The sequence below is a fragment of the Salarias fasciatus genome, chromosome 7, assembly GCF_902148845.1.
Source record: "Salarias fasciatus chromosome 7, fSalaFa1.1, whole genome shotgun sequence".
Lineage (NCBI taxonomy): Eukaryota > Metazoa > Chordata > Actinopteri > Blenniiformes > Blenniidae > Salarias > Salarias fasciatus.
In genome coordinates, this window is record NC_043751.1 from 12869728 (window position 1) to 12887378 (window position 17651).

Consider the following 17651-nt stretch of genomic DNA (forward strand, 5'->3'; position numbering starts at 1 on the left):
GGCCCTGCTGTCAGGAGATAGAACTGATGGACGGCCTACAGCGCCATTCAACACCCCCAATGACTCCACCTTTTAGCAGAAAGCACCCTTCCCCGGCTCACCCCTTCCTCTTCTCATCTCACACCTTGGCACTTCTCATCTTGGTTTAACAAGTCATTTTATGGTTACTCAGTAGAAACAGGAATCTGCTACTTTTTCCATCTCTCCGCTTGTTAGTGTACACATTTCCACTTATTTGAAACATTTTGTCATGTCTTGCCTTAAGCGTCTGCGAAGATCTCTGCTGATTTGTGTCACAAAGTTATACTGTGTGTTTTATTTAGTTGCAATGCTATTTGTCAGATTCCTGGCACTCTGGTCCTCCGAATGCACATATGTACAACAAAATGTAGGGGATTTTATCCCAGCAGGTCGTTGGGTACGGTAATGGGGCGTAGATCAAAGCAAACTGGGAGGGATGTTGGGGGAATGAACTGGAGGCAGATTGAAGGGTTGGGGTGCAGAAGTGTGCTGGCACAGCAGAAAGGAGCCGAGAGCACAGGGAGGGGGGTACAGCGTGTCCCCACCCAGGCACCCCCAACAACACACCGAGACAGATTATTCTACACACATGTTCACACGCATACACACAAGCACACTCACACACTCACACACATAAATCGTGCCCCTGCTTATGTCTTAGCAGGCTTTCACAGGCTTGAGGAGCAAAGTGTTGCATGTCAGACGTTCGACGGCGAGTTAAAGGCTTATCTCTCCCTTCTCCTTCCATTATACTTAAGTAGTGTATTTACATTAGAATTTATTTCATTGATCTATATTGCTTGTCATCTCCGTATCACCATAAAATCAAATTCACGCTTCAACCTTCCATTTCCAGCTCCTTGGCTAATCTCCCCATTTTGCTCTTAAAGCTTTAACCCTGGCTGATTGGCCTTGATTGTCTGCCCTTCTTCCCTTCCCTCCTCCAATCCTTCCTTTTCTCTTCACCTTCCCTCCCTCTCCTCCACGGATTGTAACCCTGCTTTAGATAGCTTTCATTCTCCAGCTCTTCAAAGCCCCAGTCCTAAGTATATGAACTTCTGAGGTGGCTTGAGCTGGCCCAATATCTTTTATTTCACTTTGAATGCTAATGCCTAGATTTGAAGTAACTTTGCTCAGAGCAGCGTGCGCTCTCTCTGCCACACTGGGGTTGACTTTGTGAAGGTAGCCTATTTGATCCCTCCGGAAAAGAGGAGTGCACAGGCCCAAGCCTCACTCGCAGCTAAGTTTGACTTTGTGGATGGAACTGAGACAATAAACGTGACTTTTGAATGGTTCTCTCTGGGAGCTCTTTCTGCATGATCACGTTTCACCACTTGGATACACGGCTTTGGTTGCAGCGCTGCACAGTTTGAGTGGTGCCGAAGTAGATCTCCAGTTTCATTTTTATGTCGGGGGCACATTCGGTTTCATGTTTTTTTAATCTGATCAGCTCTTTTGAAGTTGTAGGTTTTGGTTTGCATGGGGCGAGGAGCTGCCAATAACCAGCTCAGTGATGTGGAAAAAATAATGATGGTTGTCTCTAACAAGATATTCCCAAAGATAACCAGCGAGGAGACATTTCTTTATCTCACTGGTCTCCTTCTGTACTTTCAACCACCATCCATTCTTACCTTTTTCTGCTGAAAAACATATTTGACCTTCCTCACACATCACATTCAATTTATGGGCTTCAAGATTTCTCATCAACACTATCTCTTCATCCAGCCATCTTTGTCCTTCTTTCCTCCTTCAAATAGTACAGTGAAACTGTCATTAACGGCACCTGTAATTTATAGCTCTGCCTCCCTCAGATATCTTTCCTATGTGTTCCTTATCACTGTCTCCACCCCCCATCCCATCTCCCCACCTCTCCGCCCGTCACACCTGCACATTTCCTCTGCAGATTATATTTCCCGCATTACCTGGACTGCTGGTTTTCCTGTCCGTTCCCATTTATAACTCCTCTCCTCCAAGGCCTCGTGAGGTCGAAATCTCTGCTTTTCAGCTTGTCTGCTGCAAGCAGCTATGTGCTAGTGAGGGACTGCGGGGGCCCTGGCACGCAATAACTAAGTGACTGTTGTTGGCTGCTGATATTTCATGTACGGAGGGGAAAAGACTGGGGCAGTGTGTCAGCGGTGGAGAGAGGATGAGCTCTCGGGCAAGGAGACAAAAGGAGAGAGGCCTTGTCGCTCTCTGTCATTCTTCCAGGCCTGACTGGGCCGGCTGGGCTCGGTGCCCCATCGCTTCCAAGTGGCGCAAAGGGATGAATCTGAGCGCTCTCTGTTTGACATGTGTTACACTCATTGCTGGTGTCTCCAATGACCTCCTTGGGGATGCACTTATAATAAAAGCCCCTTGAGACAGACAAGCATTTTTTTTTCCCCTCTTAAACTCACATTGCTGGACAAAGAATTCATATCTAAAAGCTCCATCTGTACCATTTCCTCCCAAAAGAATTCCCAAACATCATTCCTGCCGTCCAAAATAAGAGTTTTAGGAGTTGGAAGGATATCCAGATTTCGACCTTTTTTTTTTTGTTGTGCATACAAAATTTCCCATGTTGCTTTGAAGTGGCGCAGATCCTACAAACATTTATTTCAAAACGCTCTAATTACTGACATTCTAATGTTTGATTATGGCTAATTAAGGGATTCATTCGTTTTCGAGACGCTTTGTTTGAAAAATATTTTGATGGAAATCTCTTGCACATGTGGCCGATCGGTGGCCCCAATAATCTGGCCTGGCGCTTGCCTTGATTTGATAACAATCGTGTTTTTGTTTAATGTTGCCTGGATGCACTGTTGTTTTCTGGAAAATGGATTAACACATGTTTTATGCGCTGTCCAATAAGCTAAAAAAGGGGGAAGATTGGTACATCAAAGGAGAAAAAAAAACATTATGTCATGGTCACTGGTTCTGATTTAATTTTATAGTGTTTCTGCTTCGATTCAAAGGAAAAAAAAATGAAATATCAGCACTGAGTTCATTATTATAAAGAAACTAATTTCAGTCTTCTTTGTCTCCCCTCTTTACATTTACTCATCCTTCTGGCTTTTTTCTATTGAATATTTAAACATGAAATATTGGGATATCCAGCTTATTTCTAGCTATTTTGCAGTGTACTTCAGTGAGTGTAACTTCTCCGCTTTCCGCATTAAAGTCAAATTCTGATGTACAAGGAGGAGGTCTTGAGTGAGGAGGAGGGAGGCTTCTTTCCTGTAAACAAGCAATTATACACACTCAGCGCGCAGAGCGGGGCTGCACTGTCTGTCAATAGCTACTTAAAGCTGTCACCGAAAGTGGATGTAAGAAGTGTTGGCCATAAAGTGTAAATCTCTGGCAGAGAAACTGAGATGGGGGTACGAAAAAAGAAAAAAAAACTGAGTTTAGCATAAGCTGAAATTAAGCTGGCAATATAGGACATCCAAATATCTCTGGCTCTGGCGGCATCATTAGGCAGAGAGAAGTCAGGAAGCTCTGCACAGGCACACAGTCATGAGGAATCGGTGTATCAAAGACTCTGTAATGTATGCATCCAGTGTGACTGTAAGAGCAGGTGAGGGGGGAGAGCTGCTGTGCATCTGTGCACGTATGAACATATCTACATATGAGTGCATGATGTGCATTCGTTATGTGTCATATCATGGGGCGGAGGAAGAGTGTGCACGTGTTTCTTACCTCCCTGCTCACAGAGCTGATGGGCCAGCGCATCCTTGAAAATGATCTGTCCTCGATGTGTTGCTGTAGCTCTGAGAAAGACAGCAGAAAAGTCAAGAGAGGAAGAGAAAGGAGAAAAACATTAAAAAACCAACAACACCCAGGAGAAAGTTAACTTGTTGTCCTTAATATATGAAGATCAATGAAGCACAGATGGTATCATTTCCCACTGAACCAGAATCTGTTCAGACATGGCGCATAAAGGAGGACGTTTGCTGTAGTTCATTAAGATATGACTTTGAGGTAAATGCAACAAACCTGACAAGTCTCTCTTTTACTAAATGCACACATATGCACAAGGTAATATTTAAATATGGTGGTTGACATTAATGTGCCTTTGACAAATGCTTCGCATTGCTGACCGTCTTGAATTTGTGACAAAACATTTATTTTTTCTGAACGCATAAAAAAGAGCATGGAATATCAGATATTTTCCACCATCATCATTCCCTGCATGGCCACACAGCGCTCCTCCATGTCAGTTTAAGTCTAACCGTATGTTGCGTGCTAAATGTACAGAATGTAATATGGATTTCCTTCCGGTGGACAAGAAATGCATTATTCATCTGAAAATGGAGAGATCTTTAAAAGTCTAAGAGGCTGAAATGGTTCCAAGCGCAGTGGGATCTTTTACATAGACACTGACACACGCTCTGCTCTACTGTGGCCACGTCGAAAAGAGATCAGCTATAATCCACAACAACAGAGTGGTGCTGGGTAAAGACGCACAATGAAGAAGCTACTTGAGTGCAGGAACGTCCATCACAGTGATAAAAATAACCGCATACTCCTGCTGTCAATGTATATCCCCCCAATATGATGCAAGGGAAACCATTGCACCTATTTACATTCAAGTTTGGATAAGTTCACTATTTTATTTTACACTAAAACATAAACCGCCATACTACAGCGGCATCTCAAATTAAAAACATAAGTTAATTTTAATTTAAAGTATTACACTACTTTTCAAATTCATGAATTATCTTTAATAACTTTCCAAAACTCTAATAACTTTTCAAAAAAAAAAAGACCTGAGCTAAACATTATTGCTTGTTGTCTCTTCAAACACAGAGTATCACCAATAAAATACAGAGAGAAAAAAATATTAGCCCATAAACCAGGCACAGCGGGGATCAGGCCACTGGGTTTGAAAGAAGCTGCAATTTTCAGCGAGACCTTGAAGTGAATTATTGGGAAAAGATATAAATTTGAGAGTCCTTTGCAGCTCATTCCAGTTGGCTGTAGAAAACCTCAGTGCAACAACACTACACTTTCAGATGGACAGTAAAAAGCAGCGTTACCCCACTCCGACAATATAACCCACATTTTCCCCTCATGACACAGAGAAATAACTGCAGCGGGACCGAGGTCAAAAACATAAAGCAGGGAAATATTACAGCCGTGGAGTCATTTCTGACTGACTGCTCGCTGCTTGTTCATTAAGGAGAGCGGAGCTCATCTGGCATACAGAAAAACATCAAGAAAACAGCATCAGATTTCTGAAAATTTGAGTAAACGCCTCCAAAAAAAAACAATGTGTGCCAGCCAAAAGTGAGGAAAGGAAACTCATTGGCTGGTCTTCTGTGCTCCTCACACTGTTGTCTCTGCTCAGGGTATTCCCACAATCTGCAGACATTACGCAACATTTTCATTATTTAGGTGACATCAGCCAAGTAAAACTGTGAGTAACCTCCGTCAAGATTTCAAATTCATTGCGAGTTGAGCCACACCCAGTCGTAATGGAAGAAAAGACGGGAGGGAAGGAGCGGGACGCACCGGCTCACTCCCTCGCTCCACACTCCAAAACTCACCCGCCCTGCATATCCAGGCCTTTTACGGGTGCCAAGGCATTTTACACGTTCATCTGGGCACCTGAATAATGAAAAGCCTCCCTCAATAATTAATAAAGAGCTCTTGTGCTTAAGCAGAGTTGAGGAGAAAACATACTTAATTACAGTCATATTTCAGAATTGGATAAAAACTCATTTGAGTTTGGTAATTATGAATAAAAGATGACGCATAACGAACAGCGGGTGGGGTTGTAGGAACAAGGCTCTTAAATATTTACTAAACACAGTCTCTGCTCAAGTTTACCAGAGAGATTCTGTTAGGTGCCAGAGGGAGAAGGAGAGGGGGCTTCTCTCATAAAAAAAGAAAAAGCAAAAACATCTTGTCTACTAAACTGAAGGCACATGCACGCGTCTATGACGGCAAGCAAAGGAAAGCAGAGCGAGAATCAAATCTGTCAGCAGTGAAAGAAGAAGTCATACCGCATTGGAAAAGCAGAATAACAACAATATATTTTCCATCTGCAACTGAATAAATTTTCATTTTAAGATGGAAAAATAGTATAAAAAAAAGTTAACATTTCTAAGTGTTTGTTCACTTAAAAAAAAAAGGATATATCCGTCTTCTAAGGATCAGGAAGTTATTCATTAATGCAAAGTGTTTCTGATCCTGGTTTCAAAATTTGTGACACACTAGAAAACCGCAGTAATTTCTAGTGTACGTTTGACAAAGCTCTTTTTTTTCCCTGCATTCTAATTGTTGTTGCTGTTAATTGTTGCTGTCAATCATTAAAAAGCAACACTTCAGTGCTGCATCTGGCTGAGATTGAATAAAGTTCTGAGCATTTCTGGCACTGGACAAAGTCGTCATATTTAAGGAAAAGCCTTATGAAGCAATACTACACTCAGAACTTCACATCTCTTTAAATTCTACATATTTAAAGTTTCAATAAAACAAGTAGAAGAGAAGCTGCTTTTTTAAGGTGCCTGTGCTGTCGGATTGTGAACACAAAAAAAGTTTGAAGCAAACAAATGCCAGAGGAGATATTTATATCCAAAAAAAGTCAGACACTTTCCTTCAAAGAGGCCCGAGGGACTTAATAACAAGTATATCATTAAAACAGCAGCCAGGAGAGGGCATTTAGTCTGAGCTTAAGAGTGTGTGATCGGCACAGCGCGACGCCGACGTCTGTCCTGCCGTCACACTCCAGAGGTTCCTCAACGCGTCTCTCATTACTGCCTTCACACACACACACACAAACACACACACACACACACACAGAGCTCCACAGTTACATACAGCACACTTAGTGAACATCTAAATGTAAATTTGGGGTCCTGTGCACTGGGGCAATTAGAGGATCTAATATGTTGCTGTTTTTTATCTGCTCTCTCCCTCCTTGGATTCAAAGTCAGGATCATTCGTCTTCTGAAAATAAGTGTCATCCTCGCCCCTCTCATTAGTCTGAAGGAGAAAATCTGAGATGGGAAAAAGAGACGGATTGAGGAAGATATACAGGAGAAAAAAAAAAAAAACGAGGACGAGAGGAAGATGGATAAATGACGAAAAAATAAATAAAAGAGGGGGAGGGCGGTGGGATTTTGGTCATAGGAAATGGAGATGGGGGTGAGATGGCCCTGTCTTTCCGCTGTCAAATAGCGAGGCAAACACACACACGCACACATACACATACACTCTCTCTCTCTCTAAGCCGTACATGAACTTTAACATGTATGCAGATGGACAGGCTGTCACTCACTGAGCTCCCAAAAGGGCCCGGAGTGGGTAATTACCAAGCATGTCTTCCATGTTAGATTACATGTTGCTGTCGGCCATAAGCATCCCCGAGGAGCCAGCTTGACAGCTCCCTGCTAACCGCACACACACACACACACACACACACACACACACACACACACACACACACACACACATATATTTATATACACACACAGTAGGGAGCATGGCTGATTTACGCTGCAGCTACATACATACATGTGAAATGTAGCTCCTACCCTCTTAAAAATTATAAAATCCACCAGATTTTTCTCCACTGAGCCAAACTTCTGTTGCACAGGGATGCTGAAATAAAGATCTGCTGTCTTCACACAAACAAGACCATCAGAGGGCAGAAAACACACACGTCGCCTTGCTGTTCGCTCCTCGTTAGACAATACTCTCGCCTCAAATCCCAATTAAAAGCTCATTTTCTCTCCCGGCTCACGAGGCCTGTTTGGTAATCATGATTAATACGAGGTTTTTCAGGGGGGTGCAGTTCCAGTCGCTGGCGCTGATTTGGTGCCTTTGGATCTAGCCCTTAAAATAATACACCATAATTGGTTGATTTATCTTCTGTGTTGAGGACCAGCTGTGGTTATGGTACTACAATCATAGACAAAGGAAAGGCAGGGAGATGGAGCAGTGAGCGCAATAATGAAAGAGTGAATCTGCATTCTGCTACCTCTGGAGAATCAGGAGCTCAGACAAGACGTAAAGGAAGCTTTTTTCCTCATTCTCAACTGTGAAGGTGTCAGCGGCTGTATAAAATCACATTACTGAGTGCCCCTCCTTCGGCTCCTTAATTAATTAATTGAAAAAGGCTCTTGGAGAACATGCAAATTTAATGAAGCCCCACTGAGGAGGGATTTGGGAGTTGTTTGGCAAATTACCTGCTTGTTAGCACAGGGTCATTGAGAGTTATGGCTCAGAACACAGCCAGAAGAAGCACAGTTATCGCACTGTCTACAGCTTAAAGAGAAGAGCAATTGACCTTGACTGCCGTTAGTGAGTAATAATTAGGGAGATTAGGAAAACAACAGTACTTAGGAGCAAATATGCGAGGAGCATAAAAACAAAACTGCCTCTGAACCTTTTGATTTCCGGTCACATTTCTTGGGTTGATTTCTTCTAAAGTTAAAAAGAGCATCTGTAAAATTGTCTCCCCGGTTCACGTTCTTACTCAGGGTCAGACTAGGACAAGAGGAAGGGTGGCGAGAGGTAAGAATCTACCACATTCACCCCGAGCCAACAGCGGGGAAAAGGAGCCCTGCTCCCGGTCATGTTATCTTTTCCATCTTGTCAGTCAAAATGCAGCATGTTGGCAGAACAGGCAGCGCCGAATGTGAAGGAATAATTTGACACAAAATACGTCTGGGGCGGCGCGGCTGTCCCTGAGCGACGGTTCATCATGCTGCATTTAAAATCAAGTGTTCTTCATTTTTCAATCTTCATGCTCTATTTCATCTGGAGCGGCTCACGTCCCAGCAGGTGGGACGGTAACCTCCTGATAATGAAACTGCGATGCAGCAGATGTGATATGGACAATATGTTTCAGTATTGATCACAGTGTTCATGCGTACCATGCTTATATTATATATGTGAGTGTGTGTGTGTGCGTGTAATTACAGGGGTCATGAACCATCTCCGGGGAAATAAGACAATATCAATAAGAGAGACACATTAATGGTGAATGGCAACAGGAGTCCACACTGTAAGAAGCACAGGAAGGAGGCTGCTGCTAACAATCAATGATTTGCCAGTGAGTTAAAAAAGAGAAAGACAGATTTAAGCAGTTCAAATAAGGTTACGCACATAAATATGTGAGATATAGCGGTTCCTGTCTTTTATGTAAATGTATGAAGGATAAAAAATTGTTATTATACAGACGGACTGTGTCAGATTTGCAACTCTGGGTGACGTGCAGAGAAAAAAAATGTAGCGGAATTTATGTGCTCTGTCATCTTTCACATTTCCGGACCATATTTTTACATCTATCGTGTCAAAAATGTGATTACCTTGTAGCAATCAGTCATGCTCTCTGGACTGGTGTCTGTTCTGAATCACACAGCCACAGGCCACGGCTCAGTAATGAGAAAGCTCATTAACCAACTATTTAATGTTAAAAGAGACCCAAAGATCGACTTGAATAATCCCAAATCAATAGAGGAGACTAATATCAGGAGAAATTAAAAGCTGGGGGAGACAGGGCACCTGTCAGCTTGATGTCTGAACTGTGACCTTTGACCCCGGTGACAATAAAAAGCTGGATCTCATTTTGCCTTGCAGTGAGTGACATTTATTAACATATTACTGCTTTAAGACGGGACAAGCAGATTTAATTTTGAATTAACATATTGAGGCGATTGTGAGGAGGAATACTTTCAGGTAAATATGTCTGAAAAAGCTGCATCATTTTATTTTTGGGCTCTGATGTTGTGTCAGGCTGAATGCTGCATAACAGTCCCTGAACCAAGAGGAACATGCTGGACACTGACTTGACGAAGGGTGGGTGTTTCTGTGTGTTCGTCTGTGTCAGGTTAGCACATTCAAAAAAGTTACTAACAACTCTTTGACTGCATGTGTTTTCATGTTTATCTTTTAAACCCAAGATTTGGTCTGCCAAGCCCTTTTTCACAAAATGAGGGGTTGCCATCTTTTAATCGGCGTTGTCTCATATTGTGATCAATTCGGTTGTTGCAGTTTCCAGAAAGCACAAATGTACCAGAGGGTTTTCCGAGCTGAAGTTACATGTTTACCATCAAGCCTGAAAGCTGTGGTGCGTCTGCAGCTCACTGTAAAATGCCTGTCACAGCTTTCATTACTAAGGTGCACTCAGTGAAATGTTCGGAGAGCGACGGCTTTTCGAGAAAAGCAGGGAGAGCGTGCTGTCTTCACATGAAGTGAACCGTATCAACCGTGCGCTATATGCAGCGCTGTCGTGTTACAACCCACAAAGTTTATGCTCACACAGACCTGCTTTCTTTGAACAGATGGCAGTATCAACAACACAGCAACACCCGGCATAATTACAGCACAGAAATGGTCCTTTTACAATTACGCAAAACAAGACCGGAGTGGATACCCACGCTTTGTTTTATCTTCCCTTCTTTCATTCCTCTCCCTAATTGCTCCTAAAAGTGATTATAGTTTGTCTGTTACTCCACAAAGGATCAACAGGTAGCAGAAGGGTTCAAAAAAACAGACATAAATGTTTGCAAATAAACACACATGCGCATAACCACGACAGCATGCCATGACAGAGAGGAACGGTGTGCCATCGGATCTGTAGACTTCCGTCTCCTCAGGGGAACACTTTGGAAATGGGGCTCACATGCAGTAATTAAAGCAATCTCCAACACAGCAGCTGTCTGGGTCCCACAGGGAGACAGTACAAAACACCGCAGCTCAACAACACTGTACACACACACACACACACACATGCACACAGAGAACACGTTCACGTAAGGCTGCATGTGAGCATGCATATATATATAAAAATCTCTCTCTAATACAAACCATCAAATCAAGAGTTGCATACATTGCTTGTTGGTAAATGAATACCTTTTGAAGCTGGATGTTATTTCACATTTATTAAGACACGCGCAGATGCATACAGCAGACGGCGTGCATGCACGCACAGGCACACTGTGCAGACTGCCTTTAGGCAGTTTGTGAAGCAGAATAAAGGAAAAGAAAAGGAGCGACACACTAGAGCATCTTTGCTTTTACCAGAGGAAGCTATTAACCATTCTCACCTCTGCTAAGTGCAGCAAAGCATTCAGTACATTATGTAGCGGTGTGGACCGTCGTGTCTGAGCAGGAACAATAAAAAGTGGGGCACAACTCTGTTTTATGCTATGTAGTCATTACAGCGTGACTTAGCTTGATCTGCTCCTTTCTGACGCTACAGCTGCACCAGCTGTAAGTTCATATCTGCTCTTCTTTCTGTTCGTATGTTTTGCTCTTTGCTAATTTTCTGATTTAATTGAAGACACCATTTATGAAAAGCACCAAACCAATACTAAAAGCCTCTTCAATTCTTTTTGTCAATGCAGTATCTCTTCCTTTAAAAGCCACCGAGGCTGGTTTTAGTCTAATTGGGTTAACATGTGTATCAGGTTCACATGGTGCAAATGAGGATACTAAATGGTACAACAAAACATTTTCTGTTTTCAAGTAATGCTTGGGTAATAGTATTTCCTGTGGAGGAAATATAAAAATATCAGACAGTGGAAGGTCGAGCCTTAAGTTCCACTGCTCTTATGCTTATTATGACTGTGTCTCTAAGTAAAAAGCAGCCTGTTACATGGTGGTAAAAGCTGCAGCTCTACATCTTGGAAGTTGTTTTTTTTTTTTCATATGATGATGACTCAAATTGTAGTCTTGGTTAAAGGTATACCAGGTCGCATGAACTGAGAAATACAAAGTCCCATAATTTGTTTATCAGCGTCTTGAATTTATTCATTTTTAGTACAAATATATTTTCAGCTTTTTTCAACTAATTTCGTGGCAAACCATTATTTCAGCACTTCTTGGGAGGAACAAAGCATTACTCTAGAGACTGTGAGGACCAAAGATTCTGCTCACATACATATGGGAACAAATGTATTCTCCTTGTTCCTCCTTTCTTCTCCTCTACTCTCCGGCTCCAAGGCCTAACCTAATCTTTAGGCGGCAATTTACAGCCGCCCAGAAAATGAATTCTCCGGGATGCCCACGTCACTGCACTCCATCACACTCATGCTAGTGATCTGTTACCAGGAACACTCCCACAATATTGCCCATAAAACTGCTGGCTGGGCCCATATTAATGCAGCAGAGGAGCAGCTCCAGTCTGCTGAAGGACACTGGGTGTCTGCGACTTTAATTTAAGCACTCATGGACAACACTTGTGTGAAATAGTCCCTGTGTCAATCGGATCAGTCACGATACAGGCAAGGGCAAGAGTTTGAAGTATTTACATTGTTTCCCATCAAGTTAAACGTGGTTTATGGGATTCCCATTGTCTGCTGTTAAAGTGAGTTAAAGGTCTGTTTAGGGCGGTTCGTTCTGACTTTGCTGTTTTCATATTAACTAAGATGCATTAACACAATCTGACCGTGACAGAGACAGTTTTTTGACTGAATTGCTCAATCTAAAACAATGAAAATATTAATTCCGGGATTACTTCATGTTCGACCCAATGTAGCCACAGCCAGGTCCCCGCCAATCGAATCCCCGGACTAAAAGCGGGGAGACGGGGATCCTCTGATGAAGATGGGCGCCGCGAACTGGAACAGGGTGCAGTCAGAGTGTGTGTGTGTGTGTGTGTGTGTGTGTGTGTGTGTGTGTGTGTGTGTGTGAGAAACAGTCTCCCGCCAGCTGGAGTGTGACTGCCTGACTTTGATAAGGTCAGCCGCGGGGGCCCCTATTGTCATACAGTGGTGGCCCCCTGCCAGAGCCTCTGTCATGAGCACTGGCACACGGCTGCTCCGCGCTTCAAGCAAACACACGGCGCACTCATGGGCACGCACACAAATACTGAAGAAAAACACAATCCTTGTAAGCTGACGCACACTCAACAGTAAATGTGTTTGCTGGCAGACAGAAAAGCCAGTAAATCTGTTTGGCTGGGTGGATATTGTCTAAATGGCTGCTCCACTTCAGCAAATTCCCAAGCTGAAGCTTTTTTTTCCGTCAGTCTGTCCATGGAAGTGTCTGTCTGACAGGCTATCGGGTCCCTCCAGGAATTCATTGAGGGATTTTTGTGAGCACTGCCAAAATGTTTAATTTAGTTGTGGCGTTTATGAAACATTGATTTGCAATTTGCAGACTCTTTCAAGCTCTGAAAGAGGATGACTGGTGAAATTACAAAAGAAAAAAAAAAACAAAATCAGGGATTAGTTTGCAGTTTAGTTTGACTTTCAAGCCAATAAAATGATGTGATGAGAGTGATTTTGCAATTTAAAAAACACTGCTCCGCTTTGTGTAAAAGTGTGAACATTAGCATAGCACAGTGACAAATACCGCCGCGTTTTAAAGGCAATAAGTCAAAGATTTTTAATGTGCTGCTCTGACTTTGCAGAGCTATTGTAATGCTCCCTGTTCCTCTACGTTTCTGCAGCAACAGCTGCTAATTGCATTTTGACTGACTATCGGCATGAAGCTGTAAATCAGCAGCCGGGGGAACCAGAGGAACAGTAAGGGAGAGGACCTTTTTTTTTTTTAACAGAGACGGAGAAACTTTTACGTAGCAAGACAAAACAAAAGACTAATGCTGTCCCCAAATATAATAAGAGACAGTGGGTTTTTTTTTTCACACAATACTGTACTGTGCAGAAAAAAGCCACAAGAGTGCTGTCAAACATTCGATGTTAAAGTTTATCTTTATATTGTTTTGACGGAACTTGCAAAGAGGTCATCTTAAAACATTTTCTGAAGCTCACCAGAGGTCTTCTGAGGAAGTGATCTGCTTCAGATCCTTCTGTCACTTAATGTAAACCCACACAGGCTTGATTACGTTAAGCTCGCAACACTGTGAGGACCACACCATCACTTCCAGCACCCCTGGTTCGTCTTTAGTGGAAGTTATTAATAAACATTCGCTCTTTGTTTAGGTTTTTTTTTTCCCCTCTGCTGAATTATAGATTTGGATCCAGTCAGATACCTTCCTGCTAGTGTTACATGATGTATAAGTGGCATTATCTCAACTCTCCCTAAATTCAGTGCCCTATTTTATCTGGAAAAATGCTTTGTACATACAGGCAAACATACAAAAGCAAAATAAACAGTCAGATGTCATTAAACTACTGAACACTACTGAGCAAAGCTTCAAAAATTCCGGTATGATCGTAATGAGTAAGTGATTCGTTTTTGTATAATGGCATACAGCAAAGTCATGTTTTCAATTGGTTAAAAAGTGCGAGATCGTATCTTTATCATATCCATCGAGGGAAATGTGGATTTAACCAGCTACATGCTCATTTTATAATAAAAGAAAGGAAGCAGCTCAGAATGACGGGATGGAGACATACGTATTTTCTCAGCACAGTAAACACACACACACACTCACACACCTGCGACAGACAAAGACCACACCGGGCAGGGCAATTAGGACATAAACATGCTCGCTGACTCCCCTGTCCCCTGTTTAACCTCTTTCCAGCTATTATGCATGATTTCTCTGACAGGCTGGCCTTTTAACGTCCTTTCTGTGCTGCAGACAGGGAGATGTCAGCCAATAAGCCTCTCTGCAGCTTACTGGGTCGATGTTGGGACGTACGATGTGACCACATATTATCGCTGCAGTTTACGACTGCGGTGTCGGGGTTGGACGCGTGGCAGCTGTAAAGGTCCCGGTCGGGATCACAAGGCCATGCATCTGCAAACTCTGCGGCTTATTTTCTCCCATTACATGTCGGCGTGCAGATGACTTACAGGAAGTTGACGCAGCCGGTCCCGGGCGGCGGCGCGATCCAGACGAAGCTGAAGCTGGAGGAGGGCTGGTGGCTGACGTGGGACGCCACCACGCTGCAGACGAACTGGGTTCCACCGAACTGCCGATCGGGCATCACGCCTGCAGGGGAGACGACGGGACAAGCACAAGGTCAAAACAAGAGGGAAGGAACTCTGAGCGGACATGAAAGTTAGAGCTCTGTTTGTGTCAAAAAGACTGAATAATATGTCTTCAGATATCTGAATGTCTTTATTTTTACCAGAATACTTTCATACATTTCAACAAATTCACAAAATGATATCAGCTGATTTTTCGTGCATCCTCATGTGTCCCGGACTGCAATGAAGGCATTTCATTCATAAAACTGAAAACAGCGAGTGTGTAGCCAATTTTCCTTTCAATGTGAAGCCTGTATCCTCGATTTTTTAAACAGGAAATCAGGATGAGAGTGGAGTTCAAAACTAATATTTATTTCTATTAAACAAAACATTTTTAGAACTGAATATAATTTAAATGTAACGAAGTCAAATGGAAATGGTGAAATTAGCTGTACTGTCAATGCGTTAGTGTAACATACACATAGATTTCAAAAACTAACTTTTACACTGACTTTGTATTTGTACTATTTTGAACAACTGTACCGACTGGGGACAGTATAACCAGGATCAGCATAGTGGACAGCCATGGCTTCATTTTGTGGCTACAGGAGCTTCACATATATTTCTGTACTTTATTTTGCAATAGTTATTGTGATGTCAGGAGAACTTTTGGGCAGGGAACACTTTCCCCGTCAAAAATAAATCCACACTGAGCTACCTTACAGCACCCTCACAAAATTACTTTTACCAAAATGAAACACGCAAAAAACAGTGAGAGAAATCACCAGCAGCATCCTGCGCCACAAGTAAGACAGCAGAAAGATCACTTTAAAAAAAAATGGGGCCTGAGGCAGGCTGATCTGCAGCAGAGACAAACCAAAACACTTGTATGGAATTAAAAAGCAACAGTCAGATTAAATGAGACAGAGCACATTAAAATAACAGTGAAAATGAATCGTCCTTCAGAAAGAAGTTTGAAAGAATAACAGTAAATTCATTTAAAAACATAAACACTACGGCAGTGCCAGTAAGAATTGTGTAATATAAGGGGCTATTGATGAGAGAAAACAAGGGAGTGTATTCACCAGTGTGTCACATTTGGCACAAACACAGTCGACTTCCCCCATCCTCACTACTTCCATTTCTTTCGTCTCTTCTTTGATCTTATGCCATCTCGGTATTTTTTTCAGTCCATAAGCATCACACACTTCTCTGTTTCCTTCATTGTTTGACTTCGATCCTTTGTACCATTTAGTTATCACAAACCTCTCCTTCTTGATTCCCCCCTAACACACACACACACACACACACACACACACACACACACACACACACACACACACACACACACACACACACACACACACACACAAGCTGACACTCCGCAGCAGTGCTTTTATTAATGAGCGCTGGTGTCCGGCTATGATTGCATCGTTGGAATGACATCATGTCACACAATCTTTCCTTTATATCACGGAGGGCAAGGACAGGACGCCGCCCCGCTCATCAATCACCGCCGCAGACATTCAGAACGCTTTAATAATTTACCGTACTGAAATAACTTTGCCGTGTCAGCAAAGAGCAAACACACAAACGTGAACAAGGGAATGCATTTCAAAGACAGATAAGCACTTGTTGTAATTGCATAACAGCAAGATGAAACATGTGTGGTCCAGCGCACACAAACGCGTACGTGACGTCCCGTCTGGACGTGAAAAAGTTATTTGGTGGCTCTTTATAACTGCAAACATGATCTGTGTGTCTCCCAGCCTCCTCCGCTCCTCTCCTCAGTCGTAACTCACGACACTGAAAGTATAATCAGTGATGATTAATAACACAGAGGCTTTAATATCCCAGAATCAATGTGCAAATCAATATGCAAAAAGCGTGTGTATTTCTCTGTGCGTTAATGTGAGTGCGTGCGTGTGCGTGTGTGTGTGTGTGTGTGTGTGTGTGTGTGTGGCGCAAAACTAATTATTTAAAGAGAAATAATTCCGCCCATTTCTGACAGTAATAAATTTGACCTCACAGATTGTATCCATAAATACACTCGCTTGTTGACAGCACCATAAAATGTTTCTGTTTGACTCGGCCGTGTGTGTGTGTATTATCTTGTGTGTGTGTGTGTGTGTGTGTGTGTGTGTTCATCTGAATTACTGCATGAAATTTATGTTCTTGTGTCCTGTGTGTGTGCCATGGAACAAACAAAGTTAGCTGTCATTTCCTTCAGATGATGCTTGTTATGCCAGCGAGTGCCGGTGCATCCATTTGTTTCTCCACAAGACTTTTCTATGCAGGACCTGTAAATTTTCCAATCATGTGGACAAACATTAAATCCTTCAGCCTGAATTAAAAGTGCATAATTCTCAAAGTTGTGTAATTTACAGTGTTTTTGACATGACAGCATATTGTGGCATTATGTGTGTGTATATGCAGTGTGTGGTCCTAATGTGTCAGATTTACGAGGTGTTGAGCAAAGCAGACCCGGAGCTGCGGGTGTGTAATAACAGAACGAGATGTAATCACCCGCTAACGGCTCTGCAGTTCCCCAGTCACCTCCGCTGCGACTTCTCTGTGTGATGGCCACAATTTACTCCAATTCCAGCACATAAACACAAGGAAACGCACATTATTGTCTGGAATTACCGCAATTTCGGTTTGTCAAAGCAAGATCCCCTCGGCGGGCTTTACTGATGACACACAGAGTGGCAGAAAGCACCTCTGCGCTGGCCTTGCGTGGCAGTCGCATACCCATACGTCGTCCTTCTTTAATCCCCTCTGACACAAAAGAGCAGCACTCGCAGAGAAATCTC

The 17651-nt window shown here is 42.7% G+C and overlaps 1 protein-coding gene across 5 annotated transcripts in view; it reads right to left on the reverse strand.

Moving 5' to 3' along the window:
- The window catches only part of reln (reelin), a 94086-nt gene that overhangs the window by 40728 nt on the left and 35707 nt on the right, over window positions 1-17651 (reverse strand). For all 5 annotated transcript variants that reach the window (XM_030097123.1, XM_030097121.1, XM_030097125.1 and 2 more), the window contains exons 3-4: window positions 14722-14860; window positions 3700-3770 (exon numbers count right to left, since the gene is read on the reverse strand). In XM_030097123.1, coding sequence (XP_029952983.1) covers window positions 3700-3770; window positions 14722-14860 — 210 coding nt within the window. The remainder of the gene's footprint in view (window positions 1-3699; window positions 3771-14721; window positions 14861-17651) is intronic.